The following is a 27,296-nucleotide window of genomic DNA, read 5'->3' as shown; positions in this document are numbered from 1 at the left end:
AGGTTGCTACTTACTTTTTTTTTTACTAACATTATAGTGAGAAAATATAGATCTATATATCTCAATTTAACGTAATGCACAAAGAAATATTTTCGAATCTCTTCTTTCATGTGATTACCAGCAAGAACACTATATGAGAGATTTTTAAGGCCAGCATGGAGCTGTTCATATTTACTGCACGTGGCAATTTAATATCCAAGCCCATGAAATCTAATAACATTACCTCTAGGGACCAAATGAATTGTGCATCCATATATAATGTTGTCAGTGTTGTAAGGGGAAGTCGGGCTTTCTGTTGAGCGGTTAGGAATTCAATTCTCATGTGGAAGGAAAATTCTTCATTAAAACTAATTCCCAAAAAACACTTAACGCCCACTACTGTTTGCAAAACAGCATTGAGAAACGATAGTAAATATGACATGTGTTTTATATTGTACACAAGATGTTTACCTAACTTTGTATAATTACAGTCTAATAGTCAGCTCCCAAAAGGAAGTTTGTTTTGGCGACAAAGGAAAACAAAAAGTAAGGAGCAATATGCTGCCTATGCGGGAATAGAAAGAGAAAAAAAGAAAACCAAATCTAAAAAGTTATAGTGAAGGAACTCTGCGTATAGTGGTTGTGGTAGACGGCCGCTAGAGGTGGAGTTAACCCTGGCAGATAATTACTGATGTTTATTAAAAACTGCAATAATTACCATTGCAGGGTTAAGGGACCTCAGTCACTGCACCCAGACCACTTCAAAGAGCTGAAGTGGTCTGAGTGCCTATAGTGTCCCTTTAAAAAGGGGTTAGTTATGTAAAATGAGGCTGCATATTCATGCAATATCTAACATTTAGGTAAATTAGCTCTACTTATTAAATTAATTGAACCTGTGTCTGCACAGATAGCAAAAATAGTATAAAATAAACATGCACACATCAGAAAAAGCCCTTAATCCCTTAATCCCATAGTTATTTAGTAAATCTATGTACAAGCAATAAGCACCACAACCAAAGGGGAGAGCTATTTAAATTAGACATGGTGCTTGGAGTCTGAATGTGCAGCTTTTCATTATGAAATGCCACAGATACCAAAATATTTTATATTGTTCTCCGGTGTAACACCACCTCCAGCATGGTCCGTATGTCAATTCTGTGCATATTCTTTTCACAGAGGGTCATTTATTGGCTGGTAGAGCTCAGATGACTATCACCCAATGAAAGACCAGCATTATCAACATATGGCTTCTCTGTAGTATTCTGTATGCACACCACCCAGGATCAGGGGCTTGGTGCCCGACTGGGACCGGACTACAAGAGCAAACTATTGCAGTTGATTTTTCAAAAATATATTTTGTTTGACCACTTCAGTTAACAAACAGTATTTAAAAGGATACTCCAGGGGGGCGTGGCTTGACCGGGAACCAAGCTGGACGTGCAAGCCTAGAGCTCCGCGCTTAGCCCCCTATACCAACAGCTCACAACAGCGATAAACCTACCAAACACGAAAAAAAACCTCACCTCCCTTCCCCTGACCCGCCATGGATAGGCGCCAGCCGAAAAAATCGGGCAAAAAAACCATGGAAAACACCGCCACAGTACCCGACCTGTTTGCGGCCTCCCGCACACCGCGCCAAGACTCCCAAAATGGCGGCGGATCCAGCCCACGAGCCCAGGCCTCACCAACGACCCTGAGCACACCCCAGCCTCACAGCCTGGCATCTTCTGATATGGCCCACATACTGACCGAACTGGCGGCGGTCAAAAGCTACCTGGCTCGAGAGATTGACAGGTCCTCAAAGGAGGTGATGTCCGAAATCCACAAGCTGGGTGAGAGAACAGCAGACCTCGAACACCGCGTGGAAACAACCACGGTGGCTCACAACACGATGTCCGCCCATGTCAACACGCTCACAGCCCGGTTGGAAGCATCAGAGGCAGCTCTAGAGGACTTAGCGAACAGGTCGCGCCGCAACAACATCCGCGTGCGCGGCCTACCGGAGCAACAAGATGAAGGCCCAATTTCGGCCTTGCTCCTCACGATACTACGCCCCCTCCTGCCGGAGATACCAGACGAGCACTGGCACATTGACAGAGCCCACAGGGCCTTGCGGGCCAGAAGAGACGACAACACGAGGCCCAGAGACATAATAGCCCGGTTCCTCCACTTCCAGACAAAGGAAGCAGTGCTGAGGAAGGCCAGGGACAACCCCATCACACATCAAGGAAAGGAACTCTCCCTTTTTCAAGACCTGGCCCCCATCACCCTCCAACGCAGAAGGGAATGGAGACCTATTACGGAACTGCTCAGGGCCAACACGATCAGGTATGCCTGGGGACACCCGTTTAAATTGATGGTCTTTAAGCAAGGCAGACCACTTATCCTAATGCCAGGCACTGACCCTGTGCCATTCCTCCAAGGCCTGGGTATTACAGTACCAGAGGGCTTCTCGGTGCCGGACACCACCCTCCCAACCTTGCAACCCTTACCACGCGACTGGTACACCGCCGGAGACTAAACGGGCGGCAGACCGACACCCACCTGCCCTACCCGACCTCCCAGAAATGAGCACACCCGACCCCCTCCTGACAAACGGCATAGCGTCGCAACCACCCTTCCCCATCCACCAGAAGCAGATGAACTGGTCGCTAAGCATCGAGAAAGTTGCCACACTCGCTGATCGGACGGGACTCATGCTACCCAAGACCCCGTTTTTGTAATGGACCCCATCGCATCAACCCCACACTACAGCACGCGACCTTCTTTGTTCCTTGGCGGCCGCTGGCACACGCTGCTCCGGCTCCCTAGACCCTGTCTACCCACACGACACCTGCCACGGCGACAGACCCAATTATTTGGTATTGTGGACTCTGAGACTTTCTAAGAACTATAGCTGCCAACTTGATACCAAAAAGAGACTCTAGTACCGGCTGTCAAAATCCAGACATCGCAAGGAAGTGTAATGTATACTGATAACACCTGTGGGATGTATTGAGTTAACTAGCCAGGTTACACACACCACTGTAAACGTAACACTTCATACTAAACATCATCCCACCGCACACACATCCTATACTTGCAAGGGGGCCGGTGGCGGGGGCCACTTGGGGGGGTGGCGGGGTGGGGGGGTGGGTGGCTGGGGCAGGTTGCAGAGCACACGACTCCAGAGACACTAAGTCAACCCAAGGACAGCAGTGTAACGTACGGGGAGGGGAGTGTGAAATAGACATGTTTCCTGCTCTGGCATAATATGATGTGTACTGTTTTTTCTCATGTAATGTTTTATGCAGCCGCCACGGGCCTGTCCTTGTCCCTTGGCCTAGAGAACGCCGGGCTCCAGAGGGTCTTCCAACTGTATATTGGAGACACGATAATCACCTTCCCCGACCTACAAACCAAAGCAGCCCTAAAACCAGCCGACTTCTTCAGATACCTACAACTGAAGCATTACGCGGCCCAAGCGACAGTGAAAGCGGCCGCTAAAACCAACCCAACCTTCTTTGAGCGCATCTGCCTCACAGAAAGTTATCAGAGAGGCCTAATCACCCTATTGTACTCCCACCTCTGTTCCACCACAAGGGAATGGGGGACCCTACACTATACGGAGAAATGGGAAACAGACTTGGGAGAAACCTTAGAGGGTATAGACTGGCAGGATATTTGGGAAGCCAATTCCAAAACCTCTATCTGCGTAACGATGCAAGAACAGGCATATAAGACAATGATGAGGTGGTACATTACTCCAGTCCAACTTTATCATATGAAAAGAACACCCACAGATCTCTGTTGGCGTAACTGCGGAGAAAAAGGGTCTTATGCACACATGTGGTGGTTCTGCCCCGCAATCAAAGTATTCTGGAAAAAAGTCCAGCAGCTTGCATCAGAGATCCTACACAGACCGATAGACCTAAACCCTTGGACCTTCCTCCTAGCCAGACCCCTTGACGACTTACCCAGATCAGAGCAACAACTACTCAACAAGATAGCCTTAGCTGCCAGAAAGGCTCTAGCCCACACGTGGCTGCAGCCTACCCCCCCCCCCCCCCATTATCCGCAGTGCTCAACAAAATCAAAGAATGCCATCTCATGGACAAACTAACGGCCCAAGTGAGGGGCAACACGACGGCATTCACAAAGATATGGGAACCGTGGGATAACTATATTGACGACTAAATGGCCACAGGCATCATCCAGGACCATCCCCCCCCCCCCCCACACCTAGTTCTCCACTACCCCATTTTCCTTGATTGTAGGCCGAGCTTACCGGTGACCCGGCCTATAGGTTCGACACACTAAGCCTAAGGCTACCAAACGACAACCATGTCAGTTGATTCAAAGTTACGTAATTTGTTATATATTTGCTTTCTAAGTGTTGAACTTTCTACTGTACTATACTGTATTGAAAAAAAAAACGACAGACAGATAGCTTAAACAATTGATGTAAGCAGCTTGTTATACAATTTTTTAATACCACACCTGGGCTTCTGCGCAAGCCACATTATTGCACTGTTCATTTATGTCTGTCATTGAAAAATAAAGAATCATAAAAAAAAAAAAAAAAGGATACTCCAAACCCCTAAAGCACTATATAAAGAGTGTGTCCCATCAAATTGGCACTTTTGTAAATTAACAGTGTGATAAGCCCCAGCCTGTTGATCAACTGGTCCTGTTACTTCCTGGTTGCTTAGCTCACTGGAGCTCAAGTTGAGAGGCAGGCAATGCACAGAGCACCTTCCTTGCAAATACTTCTCATTGAGCTGCATTGGGAACTCTGATTGGACAGCCACAGAAAGTCCAATATGGATTGGATGCTAAGGATCAGGACTGACAAGTATTTACCTGGTCTCACAGAAAGGATAGTGTCGCTGCTCGCTGACAATCTCATTTAACCCTATTGAAGCCTAAATAAATAGGGACATTAAGAATTTCATAGATTTTAAAATGTTTGTGAGAAAAGAATGAAAGGTTTAACATCTGGAGGGAAGTCAATAATTTATAACAAATCACAGCTTTAAATCAAATCATGGCTACTGATCTGAAACTATGCATATGAGACTGACGTGTCTCAAAAATCGTGACTTTCGTGTTTAAATCACAATGGCTGGGAGGCCTAAGACCACAGCATGCTGTAGTGGTTATGGTGCTTGTAGGGCCCTGATGCCCTTCCCATGTAAGTAGTCAAACTTTTTAAGAACACCTGACAACTGTCCTGGGGTCCTCCAGGTGGTCACCTCATCCTCTGGAGCTCGCAAGTTCCTGCAAGGAGTTTCTGTTAGCTTCCCTGAGCTAAGCCCTACCATAGACAACCGTCTCACTGGTTGAGAGAGTCAGCTGAGTGCTCTTAGCTAATGAGTGTCTCCCTGCACCGGCGTGCTAACTCACTGCAGGAAGCTTCAAAGTTATAGAGAACCATGCGCCTGGCAGACCCAGCTAAATAGGTCAGACTATTCAAATAGTTTTACTACTTCTACTGGCAGTGCAACAGGTCACTGTCGTCACCATAACCACTACAGTTCATTGTAGCGGTTATCATGCTTGGAGTGTTCCATTAATTACTGGGGCAGTTTTTAGAAATATACAGAAGCCAAATTCAGTTGGACAGTACCAAATTCAGGACACATGAGAGACTGTCCCAGGAGGTTTCTCAGATGTGTGGAAACTGCACCCCTCCTTCATCCAGCTTCCAAATTCTCAATGCTGGTAGTGTAAACAGGCGTTTATCAATTCCTTTATTATAGCTGGGGACCAGTTCTGCACAGGGGCCAGACTCTCGCTTGAAAGTAGAAGACAGGAAACTAAAGCAATGTAAGGTGCAAGTTGATGAATGTTTCATAGCCTTCAATAAGACACCCAATACTGTGGCTATGAACACACATATACTAAGTGGCTTTATGGGGGACTGGTTAAGACCAACTCTAAAGGAACCCATTCCTGACACTTTAGTGTTGGTATGGCTGTTTAGGTTACCGGTCCCACTCTAATCACACTGAAACTGTTTTTACTCATCTTTTCTCCCACGCTGCGCCAGTCTCACTGCGGTGGGCCTTGCCTTTCTTTGCCTCCATGGCTGAGATCATCAATCTTGAAGATCTCATCCAATGCAATGCTTTCCCATAGGAGAGCATTGGGAGGCTAGTGCTCTGCGCCAATCGGCATCTCCTAATAGAGATGCATTGAATCAATTCACTATGGGGAAATGTTCAGCGCCTCCATGCAAAGCGTGAAGACGCTGAATGCCAGTGCTGGAAGCACCTCTAGTGGCAGTCTGAGTGACTGCCACTAGAATTGTTACTAGGCAGCATTGTAACCAGTATAGTGGCAGGACCTCTAGTGGCCGTCTGAGTGACTGCCACTAGAATTGTTACTAGGCAGCATTGTAACCAGTATAGTGGCAGGACCTCTAGTGGCCGTCTGAGTGACTGCCACTAGAATTGTTACTAGGCAGCATTGTAACCAGTATAGTGGCAGGACCTCTAGTGGCCGTCTGAGTGACTGCCACTAGACTTGTTACTAGGCAGCATTGTAAACAATGTATTTTCTCTGAAAATGAAGCACTTGTATTAAAAAGCATGCAGGGATAGGCTAAAGACCCCATAAACACTACATTAAGGTGTAGTGGTTCTGGGGACTATAGTGTACCTTTAAAGGGACACTCCAGGCACCCAGACCACTTCTGCCCATTGGAGTGGTCTGGGTGCCAACTCACACTACTCTTAACCCCGCAGCTGTAAATATTGCAGTTTTTTTATAAACTGCAATAATTAGATTGCAGGGTTAACTCCACCTCTAGTGGCTGTCTACCAGACAGCCACTAGAGGGCACTTCCTGGTTCCTAGCACAGGAAACCTGTGCTAGTGCGTCGCTGGACGTTCTCACGCTGTGTGAGGACCTACAGCGGCGCTCATTTCCCTATAGGAATCATTAAAATGCATTTTCAATGCTTTCCTATGGGGAGCGCTAATGCGCGTCATTAGGTCTTCCTGGCCGGCGGGCGGGATCAGTCTCGCCCACCGGCCGACGCAGTCAGAAGGAGGAGCGGCGCGGAGGGAGAAGCAGCGACGTGGGACACCGTCGCTGCCTCATGTAAGTGACTGAAGGGGTTTTCATCCCTTCAGCAACCGGGGATTGGGGGGGTGGGAGGGAGAGGGAACCTGCAGTGCCAGGAAAACGGATTGTTTTCCTGGCACTGGAGTTTCCATTCTCAAGTGCATTTTGAGAAAAATTTTCAGAATGGATTATTGGTTCAATAATTTAATACAACAGTTTCAGTACTTTAGCAATACAAAATATTTGCCCCCAAATTACTCATTTGACAGATGAGAGAGAAAAAGCAATATCGGCCTGCAAACCCATATTCAGATGGCAGGGAATGCAGACATACATTCTATCATTCTGTCCTGCACACCAGCTGGAGAGAACACTTTTGGTGGGACTTCCCCTAATACACCCTTACTGCAAAATACGTAGGACAACTGCAAAACTCACTGATGCCTCCTTCACTCTTACATCATCAGCTTTGCATCTACGCCACAAAGACTGCCACACTCAAAAATAAAAATCCATCCCAATTTCTGTATACATTATTTGAAGATCTCCTACCCAACAGAGAATGGTGACTACACCACAGAACAACGTTCACCCTGTGGACACCCTGTGGACCGGTATCCAAACACCAAACCGCTTATCGGCTGACTCGTATTGTTAAATGTTCCCTACAAGAAAATTATATGATGCTTTTAAAAATAACACATTAAACACCTAAAGCACTACAGTTTGCTGAATTAAATGAGGGCTTAACAGTGCCCCCTATTTCATACTTTTTTTAAAGTGCCGATTTTAATAAAGTGTCTGTGTGCAAGCTAACTGATGTCTGACAGTCGGAAAAGTGCTCTTTTTGATCACTTTGCACCCCAGCATAAAGCAGAAGAATATGCTTCTCATAAAGAAGCATCAGATTCACTAGTTCTCGATAAGAAGCATAGAAGACACAGCGTTGCTGCATCACAATGCTTCTCTGTGAGAAGCATTCTATTGGCTGGGAGATTATTACCCTTTAATGTACAGTTTTTGCTGAATAAGAGTGGGTCTGTGAGACCCCCCAAAACACTCCGTTATAAATAAAATGTATTTAGTTGTAATTTCAGATGTGCCTTTAATAGGAACTCCCATTCGTGTTCTACACTCACAACTGTCATACCTGGTCTGAATCAAACAATAATTGGTATTTAATAAACTGGTAAGATAGAAGAATAAACACAAGTTGATAAAAGCAAAGTCTTTTAAACAATACTAAAGATAATAAACAGCCCACGTTTTCCAGCTAATTTGCAAAACACTATAGATATTCTCATGGTTTTTGTTTTTTCGAAAAGCCAAAGAGGAATCGAGGCCCACAGGGAAAAACACATCTCTTCCAACGTTCTCTAAAAGCAGATTGCATCTTATAATGTGCATTGTATTCCTTCCTGCAACTTGAAAGAATGTGTCTTGTTTGTGAACTGGGTTTTTAGGGATTAAATTCACACTTTTTTTTTTTTTTTTTTTTTAACACCTTGCTATATCTCAGCCTTCAGTAAACCCTGCGGAACCCTACCTGGTCCTCACCCATCCACAAGTGTCATCGTATAGTGTGCAGTATCGACCTGTGCAGCTTTTTCTAACGGTACAATAGTGCAATGAGCATGCCAATTGTAACATAAGTGGAATGTATCACACTCAGATCAGCTTTGTCATTTTCAGTTTGCGGGGCAGATTAAAATCTCAGGACTCATTCATGAAATCCAAGACTTCCCTCCGTCCAGAAATACAAATCCTTGATGGGTCGCAGTTCACGGAAGACCCCATATAAAGTCAGTAGATTCAAATATTAATTGTACTTTCATCAATATATAAAAAGTTACATAAACATTTCAGATTTTTATAACAGTCTAGAATACAGATGTGTAATCTAAACCCTTCATGATAGACGACTTGCCAGGACTGTTTCACTGAATTTTCCTAACCCATTTGCCAACTCTACTTACTATACGAACCCCTTAAAGGCCAAAGGTTACACTTTGCCATCGTCACAACCTAGTACCTATAAACCTCCTAACACCATAACCACTACAGCCTGCTTAGCGTTGTGATGCTTTGGGTGCCACTTTATGAGCAGCATTAAATGTACGGCAGAAGTTATTACTTAAATGGACTTTCCGTTCTAGGTATAGTATCCTTGAAAAACAGATTTTCTGATAGTATATAGACTCTTACTGGTCCTTAAGGGGTTAAACCTACAATTTGCGTTGTGAGATGGAGGCACTGTCAGGCTTATCTTCAGGGAGTCTGCACACTGTCTAGCAGCTACTTTCTGTATAGCACTGCGAATAGCATTTAAATTGCAATAAAGAAAAATATTTTAAATAAGACGCCGGCATTGGCGCCTTATGAATGAATCACTTCTCTAAATGTAAGACGGGCATACTCTCTAAGGGCACAAGAAAACTGTACGAGACATCGAATAGATTATCCGAGTCTTTTATTCTCTGCTGAAATGAAGGGATAGGAATAGGCCACAAAAGCACAAATAAATCCCACAAACAACGCTAGAAATGTAATTTAAAAACAACAAAGCAAATGATGAGTAGTTAATAAAGCGGGAATAAAGAAAGAAATTTTATTTCTATTTAGAACGTCTAATACACGGTGCTGAAAGCATTCTCTCAGTGAAGGAGTGAACCAAGAGCCTGGCAGTGGTAAGGGGATATTTCACAGCCCTGTGTTTATTTAACCACTGGTATCCTTCAGGCTTTCAACACTTCAAAACATTGCAGAGTTTAAAAAGGTACAGGCAGCAGACTTTATCAAAGAACAAGTACACCAAAATATAATTTTGAGTCAATTTTTAATACTGTTAAATGGAATATTCTGTTTGTGTATACAGTAATTCAATAATAGGACATTGAGCCAAGTTTATAACTTAAGTAACGCGCATTGCATTCCACAAATACTAAAGTGGCAATCTCCATGGAACCTGAATTCGGTACTTTATGCCTTTAGTGTAGGCAAGCTCTTGGTCATGACAAATATGTGGTCTTTTACGTTGCAGTCTGTTGGTGCTTTACAAATGAATCTTAAAACGAGCACTACAATCACCATGAGCACTACAATCTGCACTGGCGGTTACACTGCTAGTATGACCCTCGCACCCTTCCAAGGTAAGTAATCAAACCATTTACCTGGAGCTGGTCACCTCTTCTTCTCAAGTCTGGAAGACCCTTTAGGAAGTTTCCATTGGCTCCCCTGAGCTAAGCCCCACAGTGCAAGGCCAGCTTAATGGCTGAGAGCACAGGGCTGCATGGAAGGAGGAGGCCGGTGTCCTGCACAAGTATGTTTTCAAACAATTTTCAAACAGTTTGGCTACTTCCAATGAGCACTCCTGACATCATAACCAGTAAAATGGACTGTAGTGGTTATGGTGCTTGCAGTGTTACTTTAATAGTATTTATAAGAGACCATGTGCATAGCTCTCAAAATTCCATCAGCAGACAGGAGTCTATGTAAGCATTGACACGGATTACTCAAAACAAATCATTTTAAAGCAACTTTTTTTTTACCCAATTGTACCAAACATGTTGGCATCTGATTGGCACACATATGTTACAAATTTACAGCAGCTCAACAAGTTTACTCATAGACTGATATTTGCCAAAAGCTTCATGTTTCTCTGGACAGAATACTTAATTAGGTATTAAATATAAGGATTACCAGGGTGAGTAGGAAAAAATGACCTCTAAAGTGTGCTTGTGAGGTTTAAAACCCAGCTGTAAATCTTAATACACACATTGAAGGCAATCTCGACTACTGTATACTGAACTATAGAAACAGATTACTAGAATATATTGTGTCCTGCATTACACATCATTTTGCCCAATGTTCTTTGAAAACGATGACATATCCTATGACTTACAGCATCTCTTTCCTTATTACAACATTTTACAATAAAAGAAAATGCGTTAGTAACTGGACTTAAAACCACTCTGGGTGATCTTATATCTTTGCATGCGTCACACTCACACAATCACTATGATAGACAAAGTTAAACGTTCTATGTTTCTCACCTCGTGGAATAATAAACTATATCTTTGGCATTTTGTATCTTTAATCACACACTAGCCCCATTCCATCGCATATAAAAAGGTCAGGTCACAATCTGGCACTGAAACAGTTCACCCGTGTTTTTACCCATAACCAACTCACTTATATTAGAATATTCTATTACCTTTTTCACAGTGTGTCCTGCAGGTCAGATGTGAACCGCACTGCTATTATTGGGGATGGGGTCCACTAAACCTGCTCAATGTGCCTGAATACGCCCCAGAGCAATAGATTCATATTGGACATCAATTTGAAAATATTGCTACTGTCAGATTCTTTGTATACAAATTGAAGGGTTTCAGACACAAACAGTACTAATTAGAACGGTGTATTAAAACGGCTTGTAGAAAGAAATGAAATATGCTCAACTCAGTGAGTTCTGCTCAAACTAGGAAGTAGCTGATATTTGTTGGCCAATCTTAGCTAGTCCAATATTTCAGTGCATGTCTGCAAAAACTTTGTTCAGTTAAGCAGCTGTCTGGTTTTGTCAATTATTAGGTTATATATTTGATAAGATTTTTTTTTATACTTTTTTGGCAAGTTGGTGAAATCAGAACTGTTTAAGAGTCACAATTTATAATGTAATCATGAAAACCATAAAAAGAACTTTTTGACTATTTGTTTGTGTAGAAATCTTACTAGTGACAGCTACTTTTTAGTACTATTCAGTGAATCAACTTACTTACATGGACCACAGAAAAAGCATAACAGTTTCCTGGGAAAACCCACATAATGAGAAACTGACCAAGTGTTTTTTGTTTAACACTTACTGGCATGGTCTTTCCCCCTCCTAAATGGAATACAACAAGAATAAAAGCATACATGTTTCCCTTTGATCCAGCATCAAGACCACGTTCTCCTGGCAGCCTAATCCTCCCGTGACATCATCCCCTTTACAGGAGGCAGAGGGACAACCTGGAGGGCAGGTTGAGGGGAGGATTTGGTCAGCACGGAGTATGCTATGCATGCGGACAACAGACGCCAAATATGCACAGATTTAACTTTACCTCTTGTAGCGTCATTAGCCTAGCTAGAGTAACACCTTTGGCAGCAAATGTCTAACTATATTTGTATAGTAAGAATTTCAAACTAAAAGTTCTATTTTACTCACCTCTTGGTATAATAAACGATACCTTTGGTATCCTAAATAAAATGTCAGGTCATAACCTGGCACTGAAACGGTTAACCCAGGATTTTACCACCTCTCACTTTTAATATTATGTTACCTTTTTCACAGTGTGTCACAGTTGGTTTGCTGCACAAACCAACGCCAAACACTATGTCTAAATCACATCACTGAAGTGGTCATGGTTCTTGGAGTAACCCTTTAAAATGTTTGCATCTTTTAATGCAGTACAAAGCCAGGAGATCAACTCCTTCCCCTGGGTGTCTCTTTAACAAAACAAATTGAGATCTAAAACACAAGCAAACCGCAGAGACACAAAAGGAAGTAAAAATAAAATATTTTTTTTTTTTTTTTAAATATCCTGTATGTGTCTTATTAAAACTAATAAGTTATGCTGAGCTTAAAACTAAATTAAATGTTTACTTCGGAATTAACCAAATGCAGACAAATTGAAACTGACTGTTTTGGGCTGAGCCATCAGTAAAAGCAGCAATGAGTATTTCAAAGCCATTCTAATAAAAAAAATAAAAAAACAACCACCATTCTTATCAGCTCCTCTGCGGACACATCTGTGAAACCCACAGCTCTCACATGACACTGGAACGAAACTCCAAGATCAGCTATTTTTCCCGCTCATGTATTTCAGCCTAAAGTTTACAATTCACTAGCCAATTTCAGTTAATTCATGATTTTGTAATTAAAACTCATTGTGGCTAAATGCATATGGTACAAGCAGATGTATTTACTAAACCGTGAATTGAAAATTAAAAGGCCAAAATACCCAAGCTGCGACTAGATGGAAATTTCCAAAATGTGTTATTTTGTCCTTGAGTTTGAACTATAGAGTCAGGAACACAAATGTGGATTCCTACTCTATAGTGTTAAAAACTATTCAGGCACCCAGTCTCCCCTTGCCTCCCTTAAATAGTGTTAAAACTTACTCCTTGGCTGACATCAGAATTGATCATCTCAGCCAGTCCAATGCTTTCCCATAAGAAATTCGGATTATCTCGGCCAAGGTGGTGGGTGTCTGAGTCACATATTCGGCTGCCCAATCAGCATCTTCTCATAGAGGTGCATTAAATAAATGCATCTCTACAGGGTAAGTTCAGTGTCTCCATGCAGATCAGCACCCTAGGCAGCAATGTAAATGCAAACGCTCCTTTTCTCTGAAAAGGCAGTGTTTACAGCAATATTCCTGCAAGGACATACTATACTCACCAGAACAACTACATTAAGCTGTAGTTGTTCTTGTGACTATAGTGTCCTTTTAAAGGACCACTCTAGGCACCCAGACCACTTCAGCTTAATGAAGTGGTCTGGGTGCCAGGTCCAGCTAGGTTTAACCCTTTTGCAGGAAACATAGCAGTTTCAGAGAAACTGCTATGTTTACCTATGGGTTAATCCAGCCTCTAGTGGCTGTGTCATTGACAGCCGCTAGAGGCGCTTCCGCGCTTCTCACTGTGATTTTCACAGTGAGAAGACACAAGCATCCATAGGAAAGCATGGAGAATGCTTTCCTATGGACTGACTGAATGCGAGCGCGGCTCTTGCCGCGCATGCGCATTCAGCCGATGACGGAAGAAGAGGGAGGAGAGTCCCAGCGCCAAGGGAGCCCGGCGCTGGAAAAAAGGGATTAACCCCTTCCTCCCCCTTCGGCGCCACAGGAATGGGACCCTGAGAGTGGGGGCACCCTCAGGGCACTATAGTGGTCCTTTAACCCCTTAAGGACCAAACTTCTGGAATAAAAGGGAATCATGACATGCCACAAATGTCATGTGTCCTTAAGGGGTTAAAGGGATAATTCACTGTCCAAAAAAAAAAAAAAATTCAAACGGTTAAATCATTTTTTGGAAGATTTAATCTTAAAACATACATTCATTTCATTTCATAGGTGGTATATCTAAATCAGCTTGCAATACCTGCAGTTTACTTGCACTGCCCTCCTAACCCCTCCCGGGCTTTCTGTGGTTGTCCAATAACAGACTTCCCAGTGCAGCTCAATAAGCAGTCTCTGCAAGGGAGTAAAGTAACAAAGGCATTGCAAGGAAGCATCACTGCATCTAGCAGGATTGCCCTCAGGTCCCAGCTTCTGGTGCAATACAATAGGAGTTGAGCATTAAAGAGCCCATTAGGTCTATCTTGGTTAAATCACTGTGCACTGAACAAACAATAAGAAGCTATGTGGATGGAAACATCCAGTGTGAACGACCTGTTGACTGTGGTAGTTTTTTACACCGAAAATGGGCATCACTGACTGTATCACATTACTGGCTTATGGCCGTTACCATGATTGTCCATGATATTTGAGGTCTCTGACATAGACAACCTCCATGATGTTGTCTGACAAACTTCCAGATGAAGTTCCAGCCAGGAGAGCTACGTAAATCACACTGAGCTTGGGAAAATTGACTGAAAGCCTTGCTTTCTGAGGAGACCAAGTCTGAGTTCTTTGCTAGTCTCAGCCTCCTAACCAGTCAAGCTGGCATCCCTCACCAGAATCAACCATGAGGTTGTTCTGTAGGTACACTTCTGGGTCAACAACATATGGGAATTCCACCACCTGAGGCTATCAAGAGCAAGATGCAAATATTCTCCAGCCACAAAGAGCAGTTTAATTTCCAGGGAATTCAGAAGCAACCCCAACAACTAAAACTGCATATGAGGCTACAGCAATCTACTCATAAACTACCCTTGATTGACCAAGAGGTACAATAGCAGGCAAGAATGCCAGACCACCAAGTCATAAGAGGCTCTTGGACCAAGATGCCATCCAGTTAAAGGGCAACAGTACACTCTTGAGCCATCAGGATACCAAGAACGTTTATGAACATCCTGTAGCAGTCCGAAGTGCAAGGAAACACACTGGCGGTATCAGTAACATAGTGACAGGGAGGAGAAGAACTGCCACTAGTACACCGGTCTAAAGCCAATGATTGATCAGCAAGTAGACCGATAGATTTTAATGTATTGCTCTTTATAAATATGGTCCCTTGTCTACCTATCTGCTAGCATTTCTGCAAGCACACTGCAAAGATGAAATGTAAAGCTTTTTTTAATTATTATTTAATCCTAATTTGTGCAGGATTTGACAGGTACAGTGAGCTAAACCCTTATATCACTCTATTTATAAACGTGCTGTGTTCTCCTGTGTATTGACCTTATGCTCTTTCACTGGTGACAAGGAATCCATTGCACTACAAACAGAAAAAGCAAACAATTCATATTGATTGGTTTAATATTTTTATTAATATTAAATATTCTCTAAATCAATACCGACTGTTCTTGGAACAATTTACTAGCTGTAATCCCACTGTGATAGGGGTGGAAATATTGAAAAACGAACAAAAGAACATTTATAGAGAATGTCAAACATTAACAGGCCAGGATTTAAGGATCTCCACCTCCCCATGCAAAAATGTCAGAGGTTCTGTTTAATTGAGCAGTGTTAAAGAAGGTATATCATGACATTCGGGTTTACTCTTGGATTCTAAGCCCAGGATTGAATACAATAGGGTATTTATATGGGGCCGATGTGAAGACAAGTTGTAATAGTGGAGCAATCTGCAGAACTATTTCATAGTGATTGCTCCACAGTTGCTCTTTAACAGAGAGCCCACATGATGTTTCTGCCAAACAGATTTAGAATGACGTTCTTAAACTACTGTTTGATTTCTTTCTAGCATTACCAAAATTCAAATGAAGACAAGGAATGTAATTTAACAATGCACAGAGTTTTTACAAGTATGCAAGTTGTACATCAGTTTGGTATTACAAGTATTCCAAGACTGCTTTGCATGCTAGTAATGCTGTAAAACTCATCACTGAGCATGTCCAACATTACTTTAAAATACCTTTTTGTAGGAAACTCACACTTTTGCAGCACATCCACACACCTCCCAAGTGTCCCTATATCGGAGAGATATTCCCTAATGTGTGCCAAAAATCCATCTCTTCTATCATAATGCCCTTTTCTGGGAGCTCTATAGTGTTGGAGAGTCAGAGTGTACAACAGAGCTCCACAACTACAATACTCCTAGTAATGTGTCTTTAACCCCTTAAGGACCAAACTTCTGGAATAAAAGGGAATCATGACATGTCACATATGTCATGTGTCCTTAAGGGGTTAAATTACAATAAATGTGTTCAGAAATCAGTCTGTGTAAATAAGATATATTGTGCTTGTTTTAAATTACATATTTGTTGCAAATATTAGTACATTTCCTGAAATATCTCAGAACAGCTCCACCCTGACCACACTCCCACCCCTAAACTTAGAATGTCTGACATGTTGGGAGGTATGCATTTACAAATGACGTCACATGTAAAGCACAAGCGCCTCCATTTGCACCTTAAGCGAACTTAGCTTAGAAGATTTCATGGAGCCTCTTGCTCTCTGTTGGCTGTAGTAGAGACAGAGAGCAGTTCCTGGCAGATCCAGGTAAGAAGCCAAACTATTCTAAAATTGTATGACTACTTACAATGAGGGGGGGAGGGGGTGCACACCTGGCATGTTAACCACTAAAGCTTGGTGAGATGGTAATGGCCGTGGCAGAACTAGCGTAAAGAGGGCCCCATCTGTAGTACATCTCCCAAGTTGCATTGCCAGCTGAGATTCTAACATTTGCCCATGTTTTCAGGGTTGTATCTGTGAGTATTAAATTGTATGGAGTAGGTTTATAGTGTTCTTTTCACTGCAGTTGTATGCTTGTACTGTTGCCATTTGAAAGCAGTAGTGTACTACTTGTGTGTAGTGATATATTTGTATGTAATGTTGGCATTTGAGTGCAGGCATGCTTTTGAATGCTGGGATGTAAGCACTTATACACATACATATGTTCCAGATACACTCACGGAAACACACATCCAGAAACAAAACTACCAGACAGACACACACAGAAACTAATACACATTAATAGGCATGCAAAAAACACAATGCGTGGTGATAGTCATGCACAGTAAACTTACATACACACTGTGAAGAAACTACACCTTTTGTTTCGTTAACTTTGATTTTCCTCGTTCGGAAAATAAAACTACCGAACACCGACCACCCCCCTGGCTCATTAATTACAAAGCAAACTGCAGATTAAGGGCTCTTCCTGTTTGGCCACGTGCTAAAGAAAACGGCGGCCATCTTGTCCCACGAAAAGAGACAGCGGGACTTGTTTGTCGAGTGTCTGTAGCTAAAAATCGGACACTCAACTTCCCGAACGCCGGTCAACTTTGCGAACGTCTGCTTCTTTTCACCAACCAGCCAGGCGAGCGCTATTCGGTAGGTTGGTTCCCACGAACTAGGGGAACAAATGCTACCTATGAGCCAGGGGAACAGTTCGTGGATTTGTTCGGTTTTAAAACTCCCCAAAATAGACTGACCGTTACCTCTGAAACTGTGGAACTGTTTTGGGCATAAGACTTTGTGTGCGGTCGGTCAAAATATGACTTCCATGGAAATCCTGAACCCCTGGACTGATCTGGCTGGTTTTGGATATGTTGGTCCTCTAGATCGGGGCCATCAAGGGATGCGACTGTTTTGGGGGTATTTTCGAAGTGTTAGTAAAATTTATGGTTTTTGTGCCTGGAGATAATGGAGTTTAGTACAGTTCCAGACTCAATTATCTCACAGGCACAGGGGAGGGATTGTCTTGCTTTGTGTGGGAGTATCCTGGACCTGAGAGCCAATGTAGTTACAGTTTGTATTTTGTTATAGTCCCCTCCCAGGTCCAGTGGGGAATGCCCCTAGAATATGTCACAGTAAACCCCTTGCATTGGGACTTGCATATAAACCGGCCAGTTGGTCTGAATAAATTCATTCTTGTTGTACCCTTCATCTAATTCAGGCTGATGTTTCGGTATATGTCTGATTGCTGGGGAAATCTACGTGGATGCTGTATTTTCTTCTGGAGATCGTTCGAATCAACACCAGAACTGCAAATTATAATCAGTCAGCCTTCAGCAGTTCGGGAGGAAATGAAAACGAACGAGTATCTGAAATACCAGCGTTCGTAACACACACCAACTGGCAGACACATACACAAACGCTGACAGAAGCTCACACAAACTTAGGCAAAGAGTAGGGTGGCTAAAACTACTTAAATTTGAATAACTAACTTATCAGGAGTACAGTTTCCCTGGGGTCAATCAAACGAGGATCTAGCACCGGCTCCGCTCTAGAGGCTTTACTGTGCTGTTCCTCCTTCCCACATGGCTTACTTTGAGCACTGGGAGGAGACTGTACCATGTTTTAAATGACAGAATGACACCGCAATAGAGGGCCCTTTGCAGGCTCCTTAACAGATTATTAACTTTGCAATGGCAGTCCATCAGGTCGCCCTAAGTGTGAAGGTCACCCAACAGACACCAGTACTATCACAACGGTGGTAGTAACACCTCTGGATTATGCTGCTTGAAGTATAATACATCAGGGCCAGATTTGCCACAAGGCCAATGCTCAGCATGCAGTAGACTGGCAGCATGGCCAGTGGGGAGATCAAGGATCTCCCTCACAAGCCAGCCATATCTCCTTCTGTGTAGCCTGCAGGGCCGGCGCTAAATAAAGAGACCATAATAGACCATTGCCTACACTTAATCAGAATGTTGCCGCGACAATGCAATGATACATTTCCTGGAACCGGATGGAAAGAGCAATCTGCACCCCCAGCTGTATCTCCCAACGGACTGCCAGGGAACCTGGGGAAGGGGAAGAAACTTTTATACAGTCAATGACTCCCCAATATAGCCCCTGACACCCAACCACAACCCATCACCTCACTATACCCACTACAGACTATTCTCCTCCGCTACAGCCCCTGTCACCCCACTATAACAGCTATCTAATGAACATTTTTAATCCATTAAAATTTGTATAATATATATATTTTTTTAAGATAATTCACCCAGGGAGTAGGTCTAACACAATTACCAAGCCCTTAATCTTATCCACTTTCCCTTGGGTGTAGCTCTGATAGGAGCCATTTAGATTAGCCATAACTGGCATCTCCCCTTAGATCCTGGAAATACATTTAGCAATGAAAATTCATGCACAGCTGCTATCAAAACCCTGACTATCCTTTCACTGACAGCCACCAAAACAAGCGGCCACCGCCGGGACACTAACACATTGAAGGTCAACCTGCGGAACTCAAACTACTATTGACAACTTCCCACAAGGGCTGACTAAGTAGAATTGTTTAAGTCTAATCCACAACAGCTGGATGGACTATGTTCACACTTACAGTACATTGCAGGCAATACTTTTCACTAGGTTTCTAAAAGCATTTTCTTCTCCCATCCTCAAACAATAATTACATTGTTTTTCACAACTAGTCTACTGAAATTACAGTATAAACAACTTATACAGTGCAAAAACAAGACAAAAAACAAACCCATTACTCCTCTCTACTCTATCTATTGTTCATAGAATCTGTGATATAAACAGGATCCTGCTTATGTAAGAGAAGTCCCCATAAATCATTGTAATCAAAGAGGCTTTTAATTTAAAAATAAAAAAAGGTTCCCTTAATTACTACTTAAGGAAACCAGGGTGTGGTTTTTGTGTTTCAAGTTACACTCGAAACACCGTAACCATTCCAGCGCACTGTAAAGGTTATGGACTTATGGTGCCAGTAGTACCCTTCAACCCCCCTACTTTAAGTAGTAAAAAAGTTTTAGAATGATTTAAATTCTTACTTGTCACTTTCAGCCTTTGAGCTGGCCCTGAACTGCTGTGGGGGCACCATAACCACCACAGTGCACAGTAATGGCGATGATGTTTGGAGTTTTTTTTTTTTTTTTACTATAGTCCCAGAAAATCAAACTCGTTTACCTGGCACTGTAGCGTCAAGCCCTCCCCCTTCCCTCCCCTCGCTTTCCAGTGAGGTTTTGGGTGACGCTGGACGTCTTCTGCGTAGCTGTCAGCCATTACCTGTGGCAGCCAGTGAGAAATCCCAATTTACCTGCATAGATACAATTCTGTTTTACATCAGTTAGACTACGTCTCATTTAGATTCCTGCCTCTTTGATAGAATCACAAGTCAACCGACATCATAAATCCATGAGTCCAATACAATCACTGGTATGCCAAACAAAATATGGTGTTCATATTGCAGCACAATGCCTGTAATAAAATATTTATATGGAAGTATCCATTCTGCAGAATTAAACTATAAAGGTTGTAAATCAAGTCCTAACACCTCCAACAAAATACTGGCTAATAGGAGCTGCAGTTCACCAGCAGCTGAAAGAATACATTATCTGCTTTTAATATTCTCAAAAGCAAAATGTTGATAAGAAGTCACTGCAGCTGTAGAGTCACGTTAGGCAAAGCCACAAATTGGCATTTATGGTGGAAGACGCTATGACCATCATTCCCTAAATGTTACATAAAAATAAATAAAAATACGGTTTCGGTCTTCTTGCCTTTCGGAATTCACAGAAGAGCTGGTCTAACAGGTTTCCATGCTGTAGGCACAGACAAGGTGCCGATTGGGTTCAGAGCACTACAAAGCCATTGTGGGTAGTGTATGCAAGCCCCTGCCAAATACACAGGTAGGAGGTCATCTGTGACCAGATTCGTCCAGAGAAACTGAGGGGGTACAAAGCTCCTAGAAAGTTATTACTTGGGACACTGATCATAGTGTAAAATGCTTGAAATTGGTGTTCATAATTTAAAAGTAATACCTAAAATTTATGTACACAATTTAAAGAGCAAATTACCTTTAATTCCCATAAAATATTGTAAGACTGTAAATAGGTCATTGTATGTGTACATGTTATTGTCTTCCGATGCTTTACTCAAATCACTTTAAAATCTCCCTCATAATAAACATCCAAGGGCAAGAAAGCAAATCTGAATTCAGTAAGGCTGCCAAAGTGCCCCCAGGCGTATTGGCACAGACAGCCCGAGTAATAAATGGTGCCCAATCGTTGCTGATGTGGCATGCTCCCATAGTCTGTGCTAGCTATTCCCGTATTGAGTGATGCCACTAGCAGAGATTGTTATTACGGTATTATTATTAAAGTGGTCAGAACTTTCATTGAGCAAATGGCGCAGATGCATTTTATCTTCATTTATAAAACGGAAACCAATTTATCATCGGGTACACTGCAAGTACATCATTACAATTCTAACATTCCTAATGATTTAACCTTAAGTTTATAACGTTTAAAGGGGAACATTCACTGCCCAGGACATTTAAAGAGAAATGATCACCAGGATTTCAATATTATGTTTACTAATCTATTTAACGTATGTAATTGTGAGGTGCAAAATAATAAAATGAAATTTAGAAATCCACACATCTTTATCCTGCGCTGGGCGTCTCCATCTTTGCTCCCTGTCACTCATTGTCATAAGCTCTGACCGTTGCACCTTACAGTCAATATAGAGAAATCATAAAGAGGAGAAATTAAACAATGTTACCACTATTCCTCTTTATTTGGAATGCTTGTCCCGGCTTTTCCTTATCCGAACTGGATTATGATGTCGTCATTTGATAAATATTTTATATACATTTTCAAGAAAATGGAACTGAGTGTAAACAAATTAACACATTATAGGTGATTTTCAATGTGTTATTCCAGTGGGGTGAAGTTCCCTATTAAGGATAATTTAGAATAGAGTACATTTTGTTTACCAATTGGTTCCAGCAGTACCATTGCTGCAAAAAAATTGGATCATTTTACAACTAGCATTCAATTTATATACCATACATATATTAATTGGACACACTCATATTGTAAAAGCTATTCTACGGCCTTAATTGGAGTATCTATACACTGTGTCTGCCAGAGAGCTGGCAAATGTACAGAATGTCAGATATATGAACACTAAATATTATTTTTATATTCTGTATATATGTACTAGCCACATGCAAGCGGTGCTGATCCCCAGGAGAGATCGCAAACACATCAGGCCAGGCAGAAGAATGGTAGGAAATATATGTCTAAATATCTGAATGGCTGCTAATTTTGCAAGCAAACTTTATAAATGTAAAAAAAAAAAAAAAAATTTTAAAAACGGTGCACAAAATGTTAATGGCCTTTTTCTTGCATTTGTTTTTGTTTTGTTTTTTGGGAGGGGGGGAGGGGGGAGAAAAGAGGGGGTGATCTCTTACTTATCAAAAAGTAATCATACGATAGGATGACAACATAAAGCACAAGTGTTCCAGACAAATATTGTTGGAAAATGTCACAAAGTTTGGCGCCAGTTGTAAAATATTAAAAGCTATGGCTCCCGGGCTCCTGGGATTCATCCATCCCTACCATATGCCACTGACAATTTGGAAGTCTACAAAATTTAGTGCTGCTGTCTCCACAATCCTACATTATTAACAATGCAAAGGCATAACCACTATGAACTTAAAGGAGACGTTAAATTGTGCCTGAGATGGTAAGAATGTGTGAAAGGGTTAAAGGCACCCATAAAGGCAGATCATTTTCAGCTAACATGTTAGTCAAACGTTAAAGGGACACTGCAGGCACCCAGACCACTTCTGCCCATTCGAGTGGTCTGGGTGCCATCTCCCATCACCCTTTACCCTGCAAGTGTAATTATTACCTTGCATGGTTAAGTCCTCCTCTAGAGGGACTTCAGGCTTCTTAAAACACGAAAAGTGTTTTAAATGACGCTGGACGTCCTCACGCACTGCATGAGAACCTCCAGCGTCGCCGGAATCCTCATAGGAAAGCATTGAATAATGCTTTCCTATGGGGAGGTCCTGTGCGTGTGAGCGCCCATTGCCACGCATGCGCATTAGGTCTCCCCCGCCGGCTAACATCGGCGGGGGAGGAGCGTGGGCGGAGCCTGACCCAGTGCCAAGGGACATCGGAGCTGGATTCAGGGAAGTTACTGAAGGGGTTTTAACCCCTTCAGCAACATGGGATGGGAGGTGGGCACTGCAGGATTCTGCAGTGCCAGGAAAACAGATTTGTATTCCTGGCACTGGAGAGTCCCTTTAATTAAATCTCTAATGCAGATATGGTAAAGCTTAGATTTAACTAACTCAATCACAAATATACCTTCAATGTGATCAAAACATGAGCTATTTAAAAATAAGTTTACTCACTATAGTGAAACTGCTGGGAATTCAAAGTAACATTATAGTGTTAGATATAAACATGTATTCCTAAACCTATAGTGCTCTAATCCCTATCTATATTCAGCCACCTCCCCCCCCCCCTCCACTTTAACTATATAAAAAAAAAAAAAAAAAACACAACACATACATATAGAAAATAGAGAATTTCAAATTTAAGGCCAAAATAGTGGAACTGGAAAAATTGTCTAAATAAGCTTTGCTTTCAGGTTGGCTGGCCATTTATGCCTTAAAATTTGAAATTCACTTAGCTTTTTTAATTTTAGTTAATAACCATGTGAAAGTCCTACTATAGTTTCTCATCCAGACAATGTAATTGGGAAAAGGATACCCAACTGGTCACATACTGTGTGGGCTTTTAAAGCTACCGTAAACATATTTGTTCAGGATTTGCCATATTTCTAAAGTGAATAGTTTAGAGATTGTAATACAAACAATACAAACATTTGACCCAAATACCTACTGGTATCATGCCAGTAAAAGAACCATAAGATGCCAATCCAGTCAAAAGGACTGGGCATAGGCATGGGAGCAGAACTGGATAAATGCCACGTAGCCATGGATCCTACAGTTATACTACTGGTACATATCTTTATGTAGGATTTCTACAGTAATCTGTTTACAGCATCCTTTCCCTTGCCGACTTCTGATTGTGTATTTCTTAACAATTCTATGTAAATTTGGCCCATCTCGCTTATAAAAGAAGATTAACACTCTTTGTATGTACATCTTGCAGGATGGGGTCTAGGGTGAGCCCATTAGGCTTTTTAGAGTGTAAGCTTATTTGGGCAGGGCCCTCAGGTATTTTGTCAGAATTAAATTGTCTTGGTTTATCTATTGTACAGCGCTGCGGAATATGTTGGAGCTATATAAATAATTTTAATTGTTTACCAATTACATGGAATCCTGCAAGATAGTTTAGGGCAGTGATGACCAATACTCAGCACTCTTTATGGTTGGTTGGACATTATGGGAAACATGGTCCACAACAGCAGTAGTGCCAAGATTAGCAATCAATAAAGTGCGAGTGTCACGAAAGGTTGAACCCCAGTCTATAAAGTGTGCATTCACAGACACTCCATACAGACCCCGTACTAATGACTTTCTACAAATCAGGATTCTTGTTTAATGAATGTATCTTTTAACAGTGAGGGAGTTGACTGCTCGTTTGAGAAAATAAATAGTGTCTATGTCAGCATACAGTTCACAGTCACTGCAAGTGTCCAAAAATAAAATAAAATAAAATAATATAGCGCTATGCCACATCAGGCATAGCTGTAATGTTTGTTTAATAACCTTAGCAAACAGCAATTCAGTTAACACATGATGAACTACAACACCACACAGAATAGATATATCACACATAAGCAGCTATTTCAATAAATAAGGACAATTGTTTATTAACAAAAAACTAAAATCAACCAGAAATGCAGAACCGAGAACAAAAATCGTGTAGATTTAAGCAAATACATTAAACGGGGGAAAAAAAATAAATAAAAAAACAAACACACAAAAAAAATCTATAGATCAGACAAATTCACTAATACATGTGGTTGCTGACAGTAAATGTATGTAGTGTGTGCAGGGATGGGGCAATTGAAGATGAATCCACAGGCTTGCCACATCATTAATTTATATAGGAACGCCTTTCAAAAATATATACCTCAGGGTTCTATTAATAAATGCACTGTTATGGATTGTGTAATTACCAGAGGTGTCCCTAACCCAAGCACAATATAATAAAAGAATACACGGTTTATAAATAAGTGAAGATATGGCAACATTTTACGTAACAGGTAAGAGAGGAGTGGGTAAGCAAAGAGCGCAGATTTGTGACCCCCAAATATAACCCTCTAATATACTGGTCAGACTACAAAACCGAATATTCTCTATCAGCCTATGATTCCCAGTTTGGGTGTTGTAATGCAACAGCTGTAAAGCACATTCATTGCACTATAATATTTATACATTCCTGGGTCCAGTCTCACGTGAACATTGATGGATCAGTGAATGACCCTGTCTAGCTTGCCCACAAAATCCAAATTAATGAAAAAGAAAACCCATATCTACAAAAAAAAAAGTGTTAACTAATGGTACATCACTGCTTTCATATGGTAAAACAAAAATCAAATAAAAACTCGATAACATCTAATCTATCCAGAATGAGGATTAAGTCAGTATTAGTGGTAATAAAACCAGCCTACTGGGCATTCACAATGAAATAATTTCCAGTCCCAGTTTATTATAGAACTTAGGTGATAAAGTTAGCAGCATGGCAGTGTTCAAACACAGATCTCAGTGCTGGTTGCCAGGCACTGCCAGACCCTCCATTGCAGCATGCCAGACACATGTTTATTCACAGCTGTCAGGCCAAACATCATGTGAGCTGGGCAGGAAGGAGACATCACAGGGGGAGGGCATGGCATGGAAACAGCCTTGTGCAAAATGACCAAAAAAAATTGTCTGTGTCACTAAAATCTGCAAAACAGGCAATGAGAGACTGAGCTACCATAACAACTTCATTACTGCTACAGGCATCCCACAGATGTCTATTTACAGTAAAAAAAAAAAAACTAATCAGATCACACCTGCCATGGGCTCATGTTTTAATGATTTACATTCCCCTGACAGCAAAGAAGGGGCTGTAAAACGAACTTTAATTAAATGACAAACCAACAGCAGCTTAAATTTAGACTACAACTCATCAAGGACAATGCTTTAGGTAGAGCCCCAGATTTCAATATCTGACTGGCAAGCCTTAGGTCCTTAAAAGGGGTTAAAGGAGAGAATATTGGGGGGGGGGGGGGGGGGAATATGTGAGCCAAGGCACAGGGAACTCAAGATATATAAATATATATATTCCATTAAGCAGTGTTTTATTATAAGAGCCATGTGAGGGCAAGGTATCCTTCCATATGCTATAAGCCATCAGTGGGCACTCAGCCAGCAGCAGCCTGTAGCCAGCACTCAGACAGGTGCAAGGATTACAGGGGAGACATGCAGGTAAGGACTCCACGTGGGGCAAGTCAGAGAGTAGCAATATGGTGGCAATATGGTGGCACATGCCATTCACCCACAGCCCATCTAGCCCTGTTGAAGCCCAGCTTGGATCAGACAGGGAGCACTCACCTTGATCAGAGGTGTCCATGACTGCTCGCTCCTACCTAGACCTGAGCTCAGCTCCACACAGCACTGACTCACTCCCCCTCCCTTCCTCCACTCCAGACCTCACACCCCCTGCTCCCCGCTCCGCCCATCTGTCCCAAGCAGCACAGGCGTGACAACTGCTGGCATTTTTTTTTCTACTCAACTTTATTAGCAATGTTAAATTGACAATTCATTATTAACACCAACCTTATTATTATTATTATTCATTATTATTCATTATTATTAATATTGCTATTATTATTATTATTATTGCTATTACTATTTGCACTACATAACCTGTTGCAGAATGGGAGTAATGCTAGTAATTAAACTGTGAGGCAAATGAACTTATAGCTTACATAAAGTAGGTGGATAAACCTATTATAGATAGATTTCAAGTGTAAAAATGACTTTGCATCTTTTTAATCATTTTTTTTTTTTAAACTCTGACTCCCATCAACCTGAGCCACCACTGGACCTCAGGAAAAGTCACCCTCCTGCACCTAAAAGGTAGGAAACAGGAGGGTGACTTAAACATTGTGTGTGTGTGTGTGTGTGTGTGTGTGTGTGTGTGTGTGTGTTTGAATGTATGTGTGTGCGTGCCTGTCTGTCTGTATGTATATATGCTGTCTGTATGTATGTATGTGTGTCTGTGTGTCTGTCTGTGTGTGTCTGCCTGTATGTATGTGTGCCTGTCGGTATGTTTGTCTTTGTATGTGTGTGTGTGTGTGTGTGTGTGTGTGTGTCTGTATGTACAAACAAAGGTCAGGTGAGTGGGGGAAGAAGTAAACATAACGTGCAGGCAAGCC

General features: G+C 41.9%; 1 protein-coding gene across 1 annotated transcript in view; it reads right to left on the bottom strand.

The window, feature by feature from the left end:
• TPD52 (tumor protein D52) overlaps nt 1–26,559 on the bottom strand; it is a 199,241-nt gene extending 172,682 nt beyond the window's left edge. The window contains exon 1 of the mRNA XM_063451305.1: nt 26,470–26,559. Coding sequence (XP_063307375.1) covers nt 26,470–26,488 — 19 coding nt within the window. The 5' untranslated portion in view covers nt 26,489–26,559. The remainder of the gene's footprint in view (nt 1–26,469) is intronic.
• Between the last annotated feature and the right edge of the window lie 737 nt (nt 26,560–27,296).

Source organism: Pelobates fuscus, chromosome 4 (genome assembly GCF_036172605.1).
Source record: "Pelobates fuscus isolate aPelFus1 chromosome 4, aPelFus1.pri, whole genome shotgun sequence".
NCBI classification, from domain to species: Eukaryota; Metazoa; Chordata; class Amphibia; order Anura; family Pelobatidae; genus Pelobates; species Pelobates fuscus.
The sequence above is the reverse complement of the archived record's forward strand: the minus strand, read 5'-3'. Positions and strand labels throughout refer to the sequence as shown.